At 37.1% G+C, this 13,593-nt stretch overlaps 1 protein-coding gene across 1 annotated transcript in view; it reads left to right on the plus strand.

Moving 5' to 3' along the window:
* The window catches only part of BRINP3 (bone morphogenetic protein/retinoic acid inducible neural-specific 3), a 212,151-nt gene that overhangs the window by 136,187 nt on the left and 62,371 nt on the right, over positions 1 to 13,593 (plus strand). The window contains exons 4-5 of the mRNA XM_009886361.1: positions 6,791 to 6,896; positions 9,891 to 10,127. Coding sequence (XP_009884663.1) covers positions 6,791 to 6,896; positions 9,891 to 10,127 — 343 coding nt within the window. The remainder of the gene's footprint in view (positions 1 to 6,790; positions 6,897 to 9,890; positions 10,128 to 13,593) is intronic.

Here is a 13,593-nt window from a genome sequence, read left to right on the forward strand (position 1 = left end):
GGAAAAGGGGAAATGTAACCCATATTTTTAAAAAGGGAAAAAAGGAAGACCCAGGGAACTACAGGCTGGTCGGTCTCACCTCTGTGCCTGGCAAGATCAATGGAGCAGATCCTCCTGGAAACTGATAAGGCACATGGAAAATAAGGAGGTGATTGGTAGCAGCCAGCATGGCTTCACCAAGGGCAAATCATGCTGGACTAATTTGGTGGCCTTCTATTGAGGGGGTTACAGCGGTAGTGGACAAGGGAAGAACAACTGATGTCATATACCTGGACTTGTGCAAAGCGTTTGACACCATCCCACACGATATCCTGGTCTCTAAATTGGAGAGACATGGACTCAACAGATGGACCACTTGGTGGACAAAAAACTGGCTGGACAGTCACACACAAAGTGTTGTCGTTAACGGCTCACTGTCCAAGTGGAGAGCAGCGACGAGTGGCATTCCTCAGGGGTCGGTACGGGGACCGGTGCTATTCAACATCTTTGTTGTGGACATGGACAGTGGGATAGAGTGCACCCTCAGGAATTTTGTTGATGATACCAAGCTGTGTGGTGAGGTAGATATGCTGGAGGGGAGGGATGCCACCCAGAGGGACCTGGACAGGCTGAAGAGGTGGGCCCATGCCAACCTCATGAAGTTCAACAAGGCCAAGAGCAAGGTCCTACATGTGGGTTGGGGCAATCCCAAGCACAAATATAGGCTGGGCGGAGAATGGATCAAGAGCAGCCCTGAGGAGAAGGACCTGAGTGTGTTGATTGACCAGAAGCTCAACATGAACCAGCAACATACGATCGCAGCCCAGAATGCCATCTGCGTCCTGGGCTACATCAGAAGTTGTGTGGTCAGCAGGTGGAGGGAAGTGAATCTTCCCCTGTATTCTGCTCTGGTGAGACCCCACCTGGAGTACTGCATCCTGCTCTGGAGCCCCCGACATAAGAAGGACAGGGAGCTGTTGGAGTGGGTCCAGAGGAGACCCACAATGGTGATCAGAGGGCTGGAGCACCTCTCCTATGAGGAGAGGCTGAGAGAGTTGGGGTTGTTCAGCCTGGAGAAGAGAAGGCTCTGGAGAGATCTTATTGCATCTTTCCAGTACCTAAAGGGGGCCTACAAGAGAGCTGGGGAAGGACTTTTTACTAGGGCATGTAGTGATAGGACGATGGGGAATGGCTATAAACTGGAAGAAGGCAGATTTAGATTAGATATTAGGAAGAAGTTTTTCACTTTGAGTGTGGTAAGGCACTGGAACAGGTTGCCCAGAGAAGTTGTAGAATCCCCATCCCTAGAGGGGTTTAAGGCCAGGTTGAATGGGGCTTTGAGCAACCTAGTGTCATGGGAGTTGTCTCTGCCTATGGCAGGAGGGCAGGAACTCGATGATCTTCAAGGTCCCTTCCAACTTAAACTGTTCTATGAGTCTATGACTCTAAAGGAAAAATGTTTCCAAATTATCCAAAGATAATTTTTATATTGTCCTAGACTTTTTTTTCCTGTCACTTCACAAAGAAAAATAATGTTTTAACTTTTTATTCCGATTCAGGAAGGACTATATTTTTTACTCACACATTCCCAACCTAAGAAAATTATTTTCCATTCAACTGCAAGTATTATTATGACTAACAATACCTGTGTGTCTTATAATTAGCCAAACCATGCTGTCTTCTTGAAACTAATGGGGACACTGTGAAAAGTCTCAGTAGCCTCAACATTGCATATTGGAACTGAACCATGAAGATATAAATCCTATTGCTAATACTCTTGGGAAGTCCCTGCAAGGGATTTTGCAGTTGGGCTAAATGTAGGTAGATTGTCTCCCTTTACAGTATGTGCCCCAAGTTTTCTTTGGAGCTTTTTCTCCTTTATACTGTAATGGAGTTATATTTGGAAAAGGATGGAGCGTTAGGAATCGGGCTTTTCTTCAGCAAGATTCTTTGCTTTTGCTTTCCACAGATACGTTGAGATTTTTATGAATGTGAAATATTTTAATTTGTATCTGTGCTGTCCTCTTTGTTTCTAATGTTATCTTGTAAACAAAATAGATAGAGTTCACGTTGCATGTTGCTCATCTGTCTCTTTAGGCAACAAAAATTGTGAAAAAATAATATTAGTATTCATTTAAGTAAGATGTGAGCAAGCAGATAGATCTAAATGTAAACTGAAATAAAATACTCAGCTTTTATGTTTTTGTTAAGTCTATTACTTCTCCATAAGAGAACTTGACTCTTATCTATTAATCAAGATTAATTAAATGAGATAAGTTGATCTTTCTGAGAGAACAGCCTGTCCTTATTCTCTGTGTAAGTCTGATGCACCCTTGATTCCTGAAAGTGGATGAAATAAAGGTTCTGGTACAGCTGCCCTGACTGGTTTGCCAACAGACTCATTTCCTGCAAACTTCCCTGTTACTTTACATAAGGATGCATGGGAACATGACATCTGACATGCAGCGGATTTACAATGTCCTTAAAAAGGAAAAATTGTGGCTCTGATGCTAGAACTGTGAATGCTGCTGGTGATTTCAGCTGGGGTAGATTCTCACTTTCAATTTCTATAACCTCAGGAGTGTTGCTCAGTCTGCAGAGTCAGTGTTACAGAACAGCACAAGGAGTAATTGTTTTCTCCTCCTTTTCTGACCCCTATCTCAGGTATCTTTAGAAGTTAGTTCAACCTGCATATGTTTCTTGCTAGCTGAGAGCTGAGGCATTCCTCACAGCATAGGTTCGAAGACTTGTTTTGGTGCTTGTGGATTCTCTCAGAATTTACAGATAAAAAATTGCTTCCTGAGAAAGTGGGCAATAGACTTGAACTGAAAGGTGATTGATCTCTATCAGATGAACCTACACAGCCTTGAAAGATAATATTTTTAAAGAATGTAACAACAGAGCAGAAATCAAACAGTCAGTTCATTTCCAATTCCTAGAATATTCTGAAGTATTTTATGCTTTATGTGTGGATAATACATTTCAAGTTCATTGTTGTTGTAATGTAGTAGTCTAGTTCACAGTAAATTCCTGACAGTGTAGAAACAAAGGGGATGGAATGGATGGATTACACTGACCTCTTGGGAGACTTTATTGCTGCATTCAGTGTAATTGAAAGTCATCTCTTTGCCCCCAAAATTGAAAGAAGTCCTTATTCAACTGCTAATGAAATTAATGGAAAATTTGCAATTTATTTCTTTTGCAGAAAGATCAGATTTACTATTTCTGTTCCATCTTACAACAGCAGATAATAGAAAAATATGGTGGAAGAGATTTCAGGTCTTCTGACTTAGTGGGCTCTTCAAATTAAAAAGTCAGTTCTATGCTATCAATACTGCTGCTAGAAAACGTGTTGAAATTGTTACATGCCTATAAAGTATTGCTTTAGAATGTTGGAAATTAAAAAAGAAAAAAAAAAAAAAAGAAAACCCAAAACCAATAACCCAGTTTCTGATGTGATGGGTGCTGTTGGTTTGTCTATACCTCCTTCAGAAATGTTCATCTAGCTGGTAGCATGACAAGTGTCAGTGCTTGAAACATTCAGAAGATTTGATTTATTTTAATTACACAGTAATTAGTGGGAGTCTTTTAATATGCTCAATGACACAAGTAGGACAGCAGAGCAGCAACTATTGTGTGGTAAAGGAAAGTGCTGAAAGAAAGGTGTTTTTGTGAAAAACTGTCAAGCTTGGGGGAAAAAGAAAAAAGCAAGCTGGCAGGAGAGGCTCTTCTAAATAGAAAGTACATTTAGTTACTATTCATTTAATCAACTTTTTTTAAAGTGAAATGAGCATTGACTGCAGAATGTGCAGGGATGAGAATATGTGGGGACATGAGCTGGAAGACAAGTCCTGGAGGTGAGGTTGGTAGTACAGTCATACAAGAGAATCCTAAAGATTCAGGTTTCCCCTCCCTCTGTACTTTGCCCGTTCTGTATGCACCAATCATTCTTCCATGAGCAGTCACGTATATACGATGAGTTTGCTCGAAATCATTATTTTAATGTTTAAAATATTAGAGGTTTATATGATTATGAATGCAGCTGCCTATTTTGAAGTCACTAGCATTGTCTAATTGTCCTTGGTGTTGGCTTAGTTAGCTTCCTTAGAAGCCGAATACATTTTTATAGTCTTGTTGTAGAGGATAGTCCTTTATGCAAGACAGCATACTACCTCTGCATGGACAAGTAGTTAGGAATATTAGCTATGTGCATTTAAAAGGATGCACCAGAAACAAAATCTCTGCAGAAACATATTTCCCTTTTATTAGGAAAGACTTCTATAGGCTTAATTATCATTGACGAAAAAAGTACTGTTTCCCAGGGAAATACTACCCACTGATATCACAAGAATTCAGCCCTGTTTAAGTGCTAGGAGGTATGTTCTTAGTGCACTTATAATCAGGCCATTATCACCATGGTTATGAGATTTAGCTGAGTGAAAACTGTAGGCATTTGTCTCATTAATGCCAAATGTTATAGTTTATTTCTGGGAACTGAACACCCTGCTGTCCAGGGAAACCTGTTCTGTGATAATCTTTGCAAACAAGCCACTTGAGAATAGCCTGCCTGGTTCATGTCAGATGGTTTCACACCTATTTTGTTACTGGTTCTTAGGGGGGGTTCGTTATTAAATAACTTCGGTTTGTGGTATTTTGCTTTGTGCATTAGCATTCTTTATGGACTGCAGGCCTAACTCATACAAAACAAGCATGGCTCATATGAAATCATTCCTGGACTATGCTAGCATCTTAGCATACTCTTTGCATTTACATTTTACCTTTCCCTCTCCTGTTTTTGGTTTATCTTTTATTGTATACTTTCAGACAAAACACTTTTCAGTTTTGATCTTGGAACTGAATATAGTCACATTTCTCTGCTTGGAAGATAATTAAGAACTGCTATTTCCTTTCCAATTTTGTTTCTATTGTTCCTGAAACAGAAAATGTAATATCATCAGTGATTTCATTAACACTTGGACCAAACAATTAATATATTTGGAGCTTTTCTCCCCCCCTCTGTAGGCTGCTTTGTTACCAAAATGAGTTACACAAAAATGAATCCTTGCATTTAATCAGAAAAAATTACAGAAATTTGAGGCTTTCATTTGTCAACTACTCAAATTTTTCTTCTGTTTCACGATGTTTGTTGAGTAGGATTTGTACAGTGTATAAAAAAGCATATGTAACTACATCACTTTGACTTCTGACTAGAAGTGTCATCCATGGAAAGCTGGAGTTGGGATGATTTTTATCTGCTTTAGTCTTTCTTTGTTGTGTATTGGGACTATGCATTTTGGTTTTCTTCTTCCAATGTGTTTTGTATGCAGAAGCTAAGAAGCTAAGAGTACCAGAGCAAAGGAGTTGATGGGGGAAGGCTAGGGTACTTGGAAAAATAAAAGAATGAATAGTACAAATATATAGATTTCAGTGAAAACATAATGTTTGGAAAAGGTCCTTATTTATTGCTCTATTTATAGTGTATTATTTATTATTCTTATTATTAGAACAATATTTTATTGCTTTCCTATACCAATAATGAGTCATCTCAAAATCTCATTTTTTTCATATATATAGTTTTCTTTTGAATCAGTGGATTTATATAACCTGTCTCTAAAACCGAAGTAAGAAAATCCTTTTTGTGATGATTTTTCCCCACTCTGCCTCTTGGCACACCTAAATACACCAAGTGCTCTCACTCCCATAATCAAAACAGTGGTAGTCTCTACCTATATATGCATAATCCAAATGAAGAATGAAGATGCATGAACAAAAAGGGACACAGAAATTATAACGCTACTTAATAAACTTCTTTACTTTGTGATTTCAGGAGGCATAAGAATAATAAGAATCAATAGAAATTGTGAACTTGGCTTTATATTTTCTACATTTCATATAAGTATGAAGCTGCATTGCTTTATACACAAATGGTTGAAAATAATAATGATAATATACAAAACAACACTGAAATAAATGAATCTTTAAATAAAGAATTGTACAGATAAATGCTGAGGATAATCTTTCAGAACTAGGATAAAACTCGTAACAACATTCACCCCTATTTTATTGCCTTCTGACTATTTACCTTAAATAATATAATATAATATAATATAATATAATATAATATAATATAATATAAAAAAATATTATTTACTCATGTAACTAACTGCCCGTTGCTAAGCACAATCCTCAACTGTTAAGCTAGAGCTCTACGAGTTCTACTTGTGACAATTCTGTTTTGATTGACTTAGCTGTATTTTGATTCTGTGGTCATGGATTCAGTGATTACGATAGGCAGGATATCTAGAGTTTTATGTCTAATCTTATTTTAGCACTTTTTCTGATGAAAAACATCCCATTATTACCACCATTATAAATACAGTTAATAGAATGTTTTCACTTCTGAATCCTGCTCTGTTACACAAGAAAAGTCAAAGTTTTTTCCATGGCTTCAACAAGGAGTTGCCATGTACACAAGTTTCATCAGTGAAAATCACAGTCCTCATTTTTATGAACCACTTTTATTACACTCATTGTAATTCCCATAGCTGTGAAGAAATAAATTGTCTTTAGACTGTTGGTCAGCTGAAGTATTTGCAAGGATTCTCTGCAATAGAAATAGCGCTCCCCAAAGTTTGTGGTACTGGTAAAATGTTTGCAGTCATACTTTTCATAATTAAAATGAACTGTTTCACCTTAATTAAGTCTGAAATGTACCGCCAGCTGAATTAAAGGGAAACTTTATGAAACGGGCTTCTAAACTCAGTCTGTTTTGAATAATACAGCAAATGCTTTTCCATTCCCTTACCATCAGGTAACAGAAACGCGGACTGGTCCTCTTGGCTGCAGTAACTATGACAACCTAGATTCTGTCAGCTCTGTTCTGGTTCAGAGTCCTGAAAATAAGATTCAGTTGCAAGGTATGTAGGTGCAATTTCATTAATTTGTTTTGGAACAGGATGACATTTATCACACTATCTGTTTTTCTTTCTTCCTCCTCATAAAAGGTCATTTTCCTTTTTTTTTTTTTTTTTTTGCTATGTGCAGTAAGTACATTCCAGACCAAGTGAAGGAAATGTTAGTAGCTCATGTTGTCTTTGAAATGGAAGCAATTTCTGCACACATCAGAACCTAATTTGAATAATGCTGTTAACATTTTACAGCCCTATTTAGCAAACACTTGCACACCTTTTAAACAGCGTGAATTCACAAAGATTCCACCAAGCAGAGAATGACATTTAGTGTACTCAGCCTGCTTTATAGAGCAGGAGATAGATTTTCGAAGACTGTAAATAATGAAGAGTCCAAAGGCTACTATTGGGAATTTTAAGAAGACCTGGAAGCTTAGGCATCTCACTCATTAGAAAAATAATAGTAATTATATATTTAAAAAAAAAAAAAAAAGAAAAAGAGAGAAAGGGAAAGGGAAAGGGAGAGGGAGAGGGAGAGAGAAAGGGAAAAGGAAAGGGAAAGGGAAAGGGAGAGGGAGAGGGAGAGAGAAAGGGAAAAGGAAAGGGAAAGGGAAAGGGAGAGGGAGAGGGAGAGAGAAAGGGAAAAGGAAAGGGAAAGGGAAAGGGAGAGGGAGAGGGAGAGAGAAAGGGAAAAGGAAAGGGAAAGGGAAAGGGAGAGGGAGAGGGAGAGAGAAAGGGAAAAGGAAAGGGAAAGGGAAAGGGAAGAGGAGGAGGAGGAGGAAGAGGAAGAGGAGGAGGCATCATTTCCAATTATTTTTTTGTTAATTCCAGTAGATGTGTTTCCCAACCTGCATATTAGGTACATAAACATTTTTGAAAAGTCACCCTCTAGGTTATTAGGCCCTTGATATTTGCTTTTTTCAGTTACACAAATGTAGAATGAACGACTTATTATTACTGTATACCTCCCTGTATATACAATGAGAGAAGAATACAGTTCTTAATTTGCAGTTACAATTGCAGCTATACAATTATTTCTGGTTTTTAAAATTTTCCATATTGGTTCATAAATCAGTAGGACGTATAGTGTGAAGTTGTTGCTGATTATTAAGAATGGCTGTCAGGGAAAGATTATCTTCCTGTTTAAAACATCCATGTGGTTTTTTCCCCTTCCCTTTCCTTTCTCTGTCCCCAGAATAGGTTAAAAGACATGAAATCATACAATGATTTCAGAGACAGTATATATTTTTTAAAAAAGAACTTGTCATTTCCACTGGGATGCAATGAAATGTTTCCAGAAATAGTTTGCATGATGTTTGTCAGTTAAAATTGGGAAAATAATTATTACATCACTCAGACAGTGGTTTGATATATGCCATTGGATCGCTGTTATGAGAAATATATATATTTATATATGTAAACTATTTTGTACTTATCATGGAAGAATTGAACAAGACTCAGTTTTGCTTATCTGGGCTTTCTCTTCCTTTCACAAATTCAAAGATTTTCTCAAGTACACAAGTACATCGAAAAGTTTACTCAGACAACAAAGTTTTATAAATTTTGACATGAGGTAAGAGAAAGCAGAGACAGACGTGGTTTTAGCAATTGATATGACTTCCGATTGGGAAGAATTATGAAATTACTGTCACAGTTATAATTTTTATGTACCTAAAAATAAGGGATAAATCTCTATGAAATTGTTCAAGTGCTTATGTAGAAGAAGCCTACATCACAAACAACCAATCCATATGCTGAGAAATTACTTTGCCCACAAAGAAGTTCCACTGGTTCTAGAGAGATTATTCTTGCTACAGAAAATGACAACAAATAATAAATAAAAATTTATAATGTACCTTGCAGTGGCTTTTTGGTTGGCTGATTACTAATGTAGCTAGAGTGACTGATAGCTAGTTAGTTAAAATGCTTCTATATAAAATACTCAAATACTCATTTCCCATCATTGGGATCATATAAACAATGGTCAAAATTTTCAGATGAGTAAGTCTAAATATGTGGTCACAAATATTCTGAATTTTTGATTCCCCTGCTCTGTGGTACTAATATATCAATGTGATATGCTTTTGCAAGGCCTCTGCATTCCATGGCAGAGTAAAGTGTGAAAACACTTTGCAAAAGGATTTGGGACATAGCAGTTTTTTGAAACACCATAGGAGCTAGGCTTTGTACCCTTTCTCCATGCTAAACGTTTAGTAGATTTAAGAATTAATTTTCTTTCTCAAGGTGTTATAGCCCTACCAATCACATCCAATTGACTGTCTCTGAGCAGTTAAATACGAATGTTATAAGAATTTAAATATCAGACAAATTTTATTTTTCTAAAATTTCCTCCTACCCAATTTTTCCTGTTCTTCTTAGTTGGTCTCTACAGAATCATGAAGATATAACTAGAGTTATTTAGACAAGCTATATTTTGTTGTGTTAAAGGTGACATGGAAAACAAGTCCAATACAGAATGGAAGCTACCTTCACACCTCTTTTTCTGATTATACTGTCTCTTTACTCTGTCTTTCAGGGCCGCTTTCCCTTTCATCAGCACTCTCAAAATTTGCATTAGCTGCTAGTACCAAGATTATAACTCAGCGGCATGCTTCCCTACTGCAAAGCTCTTACTGCTGAGGATGTTCATTCAGCAGTTCTTCACAAGGAGAAGTTGATATAATGTCTTTCTGGTTTTGACAATCCCCCAGAAAGAAATTAAACCAGTAAATGCTCTGTCTGAGCAGGTTACTAGTTAAAGGAATGCATGTTCCATACTGAGAGGAAGATGTGAGGAATATATCTGAAATTAATTCTTAAGAAAAGAAACATATGATAGTGTAAATGCTAGAAGGATGTGTAAATTGTACTAAAAAAGCCATATAGTTTCATTTTTCATAATTTGTTTGTTTGTTTATTTGTTTGTTACATAGGTTGGGGAAGCTGCTTGGTTCGAACATTCCTTTGCATTTAATAATATAATACTTACTCTATCTCCTCCAGGTCTTCAGGTCATCTTACCTGAGTATCTGCAAGAACATTTTGTTCAGGCAGCTCTGAGCTATATTGCTTGCAATTCAGAGGGGGAGTTCATCTGCAAGGACAATGACTGCTGGTGTCAGTGTGGTCCCAAATTCCCAGAGTGCAACTGTCCCTACATGGACATTCAAGCCATGGAAGAAAATCTGCTCCGCATAAGTGAGACTTGGAACTCATACAACAGTGAATTTGAAGAATCTGGTGAGATGTTTTATAAAATTTTTGTTTGTTTGGCTGTATCTCACAAAAGTATTTATACAACAGGCTCCATCTGAATCTTCGGAATGGTTCGTACACTTAAAGCTAAACATCCTGGATCTGAGTTTTAATTATTATAACATTCTGATAGGAAGTGTTGTCCTTACCTTGTAATGATCAGCAGTCTGTGTAATTACATCAGGATTTAGGCAGCTGTGTTTGAGTATTCATTTGCTATACTTTGTGGAGTCCAGGGCTGTAAGGAGTTGGTCCCTATTGGAGCAGAAGTGTACTGGAGGAGGCAGAAAGCAGAAAAAATGAGGAACAAAGTCTGGTTATGTACTTTATATGAATATTCTGCATTTTTGTTCTGTAATGCAGCTGAAAGCTGCCTCATTTCACATAATTTTTCAGCGTTGGGTCAAAGTTTCTCCCGTACTTCCCTTTCATCCTGTCTGTCCAGTATTACCATGAAGCTGATATGGAGAGCATAGCCAGCCCTTGATTTACCAATTAGCTAATAATTCATCTGATCATAGTTGGCATCTTGCTTCTTTGTATGATTTCTGTTTAAACTGGACATATCCATGTTATCTGTACAACACATTTGTGCCACATTGGTTTTCTTTAAAGCGTCAAGGTTTGTTTCATACATCATTTCACCTGTCCTGATCATCAGAACTTCCAGTCCCATAGAGAATGGGAACCACAGGTTCTGAAAAACTGTTTTCACAGCTCACTGACCCAGTGATATCAGTAACAGCTGTCTAGCCAGATGGTGGAAAAGTAAGGAGAGCTCAGCAGGGAAAAATCACCAAGGAAAAAAAAAAAAAGAAATAAGGGAAATAAGGAAGAAGCAGAAAAAACCCAAACACCAAATCACAGTTTTTAATGAGTCATGTTGGAGAAAGAGAATGAGTAATTAGAAGAGAGGGGGAAGAAGACTATTCAGTGTGGGAGAGAAGAAATATCAGTACAGTAGTTAATTGTGAACAGTACATTGTATGTGTTCCTTTTTTATATTTGTTGTTTTATTTTTAAAGACTGACTTCTTAATTCAAGGTTGAGAATTTCAAAAGATCATATGTCAGTTAAAATTTCAGTTGTTGTAACTTTCAGTAAGACCCAATGCCTAAACCTGAGTCTGTTTGGAAAACCTCAGGCCCTTTTCCCAGCCTCACTCTTAGCATGAGGACACCAGAACTTACAATATTTCCTTGGAAGATCACAGATGACTCTGGTTATAAAATCATGAATTTATGTTTCATTTTTTGGACAAAAAAATGCATTTTCCCAATGACTATTTTGACACCCTTAAACATTCATGGGCCATGCTGTCATTTAGTACTTTGCAAACTAGGACAAGCATATTGACTCTACAGAAAGGCACAGTTTTTTACCATATTTCATCCTATTTGAATGAGATGTGATACTGTTCAGTGCCTGAAAAATGTCATTTGATGGCCCCTACTTAAGAGCAATTTCAGTTAAGCTGAAAAAGCACACATGTCTGAATCTGTGAAGGATTCTTATAGCAAGCTGCATAGGGCCTTCAAGTTACTTATTAGTTTGGATAGTTGTCAGCTACACCTGTAGTCCTATGTTCAGGACTGAGACATGAATGTCAGGGGAAAAGTAGGTAAAAGTTAAATTCCGTGCTTTTAAAAAAGGCTCTTAGCTATGCCATGTGAATCACTAAAATGGCAACTTCACATACACCTGTCAATTAGGTAATTGCTAGTAGGAGTGGTTACTAAAAATGTGAAATATATATTATTAACATCATTAAGACATATGCCACACCTACTTTTTAGCCCTTGAAATATTTAAATCATTTTTAATCTAATAAATATACAAAGCATGACTTCCACATCTCATGGGTACCTTAGAAAATCTCTGCTTTTAACATAAAAACTGTTTTGCATGAAGATACTCATGGAAAGATGAAGTAGGTAACCTACTTTGTTGAAAAAAAGTCAACATGTGAACTTTTGGTAGATAGCTTAGTCATTGCCTATTCAACATCGCTATGTAAATCATATATTACCATCTGAACAGCTTTTCCAGTACTGTCACACAGGGTCTGTAAGCATTTCTAGCCACAGTGATTATGAAAAATTTAGAGCTTGTGTAAACTTTAAACTATGAAAAACACTATTAACAAATATCAGCATAATCTGATTATTTTAATAGCATTTTTGGTAACAAAAGTGCCTTTTATTAAGCAAAAACTAATGTTTTAAATAGATATTTTATAACTTTGATGTGGGATATGTATCATTCAGTCTTTGTCTAAATAGGTGGATGTAAGCTTTTGAGAAAAGAGTATGTTGTTTTATTTTAGTAAATTTAAAATAAAAATAAATTATCTAGAAAAGAGTAGGGTGCAAAAAGGTCAGATTATTTAGTAATTTAGAGTCTGAGTAGACAAGCATGAGGATAATCTGTAGCACCAACTACTGTCCCATATAGTCTACTACTGACTGCAAAGGAAAGAATGAATGAATTCAGTACCTTGACACCATGAAGTCCAGAGTCAAGTGTATTAATTCTCTAACTTTTCTGCCTTCCAAACCCTTTGTTACCTTGCATATAACAAAATAGTCCTCTGAATCCAGAAACAAATTTTGTCACCTAATATAGACCTGTAAATCTTACTGGGTTAGCTTGAGGTCATAGACATTATCTGTGGATAGAATTTAGCTTAAAAAGGAAGAAGTAAATATTCTATTTAAGATGGATTGTTTATTGTCAGTGTTATCTCTCCTTCTGTCCATTCATGATAAAAGAACTGAGGAATAGATCTTTTTAAAGAACAGAATGCCAGTGCTTCAGTGCCTAAATCCCATTTGAAATCAATGAGTAGCTAAATTTAGTTTGTGTCTTTGAAAATCTCCATCGGAATTTCTAGAAATAAAAGAAAAAAGAAACTATTTTCTTTACAGCCTACTGCTCTCTTCCAAATTAGGCAGTTTACATTATTGTTTTACCTCTTAAATCATGAGATGTGAAAGCAAATATGTGTACCTAGTTAAAACTCAAAGGTCTTGAGCACTACTATTACAACTGCAAACAGGTAATTATTTAGTATGACCGCTCTGTGCATACATGTCCAACTGCAACGAGTAATCTTCTTAGATGAATGCAATGTTGGGTGAAATGAAAGCATGTACCACATCAGGAACATCAACAAGACAATTCCAAAGACCTGCACCTGGAGCATCCTGCACCAGGCATGAGGACATGTTGGGGGCCACCCAGCTGGAATGCAGCTTGGCAGAAAAGGACCTGGGGGTCCTGGTGGACACCAGGTTGACTGTGAGCCAATGATGTGCTCTTGCAGGAAAGAAGGCTGATGGTATCTTGGAGTACGTTAGGAGGAGTGTTGTCAGCAGGTTGAATGAGAGGATCCATCCCCTCTCCTCAACACCGGTGAGGCCACACCTGGAGTATTGTGTCCAGGTCTAGG

This window comes from Charadrius vociferus, unplaced genomic scaffold (genome assembly GCF_000708025.1).
Source record: "Charadrius vociferus isolate BGI_N301 unplaced genomic scaffold, ASM70802v2 scaffold785, whole genome shotgun sequence".
NCBI classification, from domain to species: Eukaryota; Metazoa; Chordata; class Aves; order Charadriiformes; family Charadriidae; genus Charadrius; species Charadrius vociferus.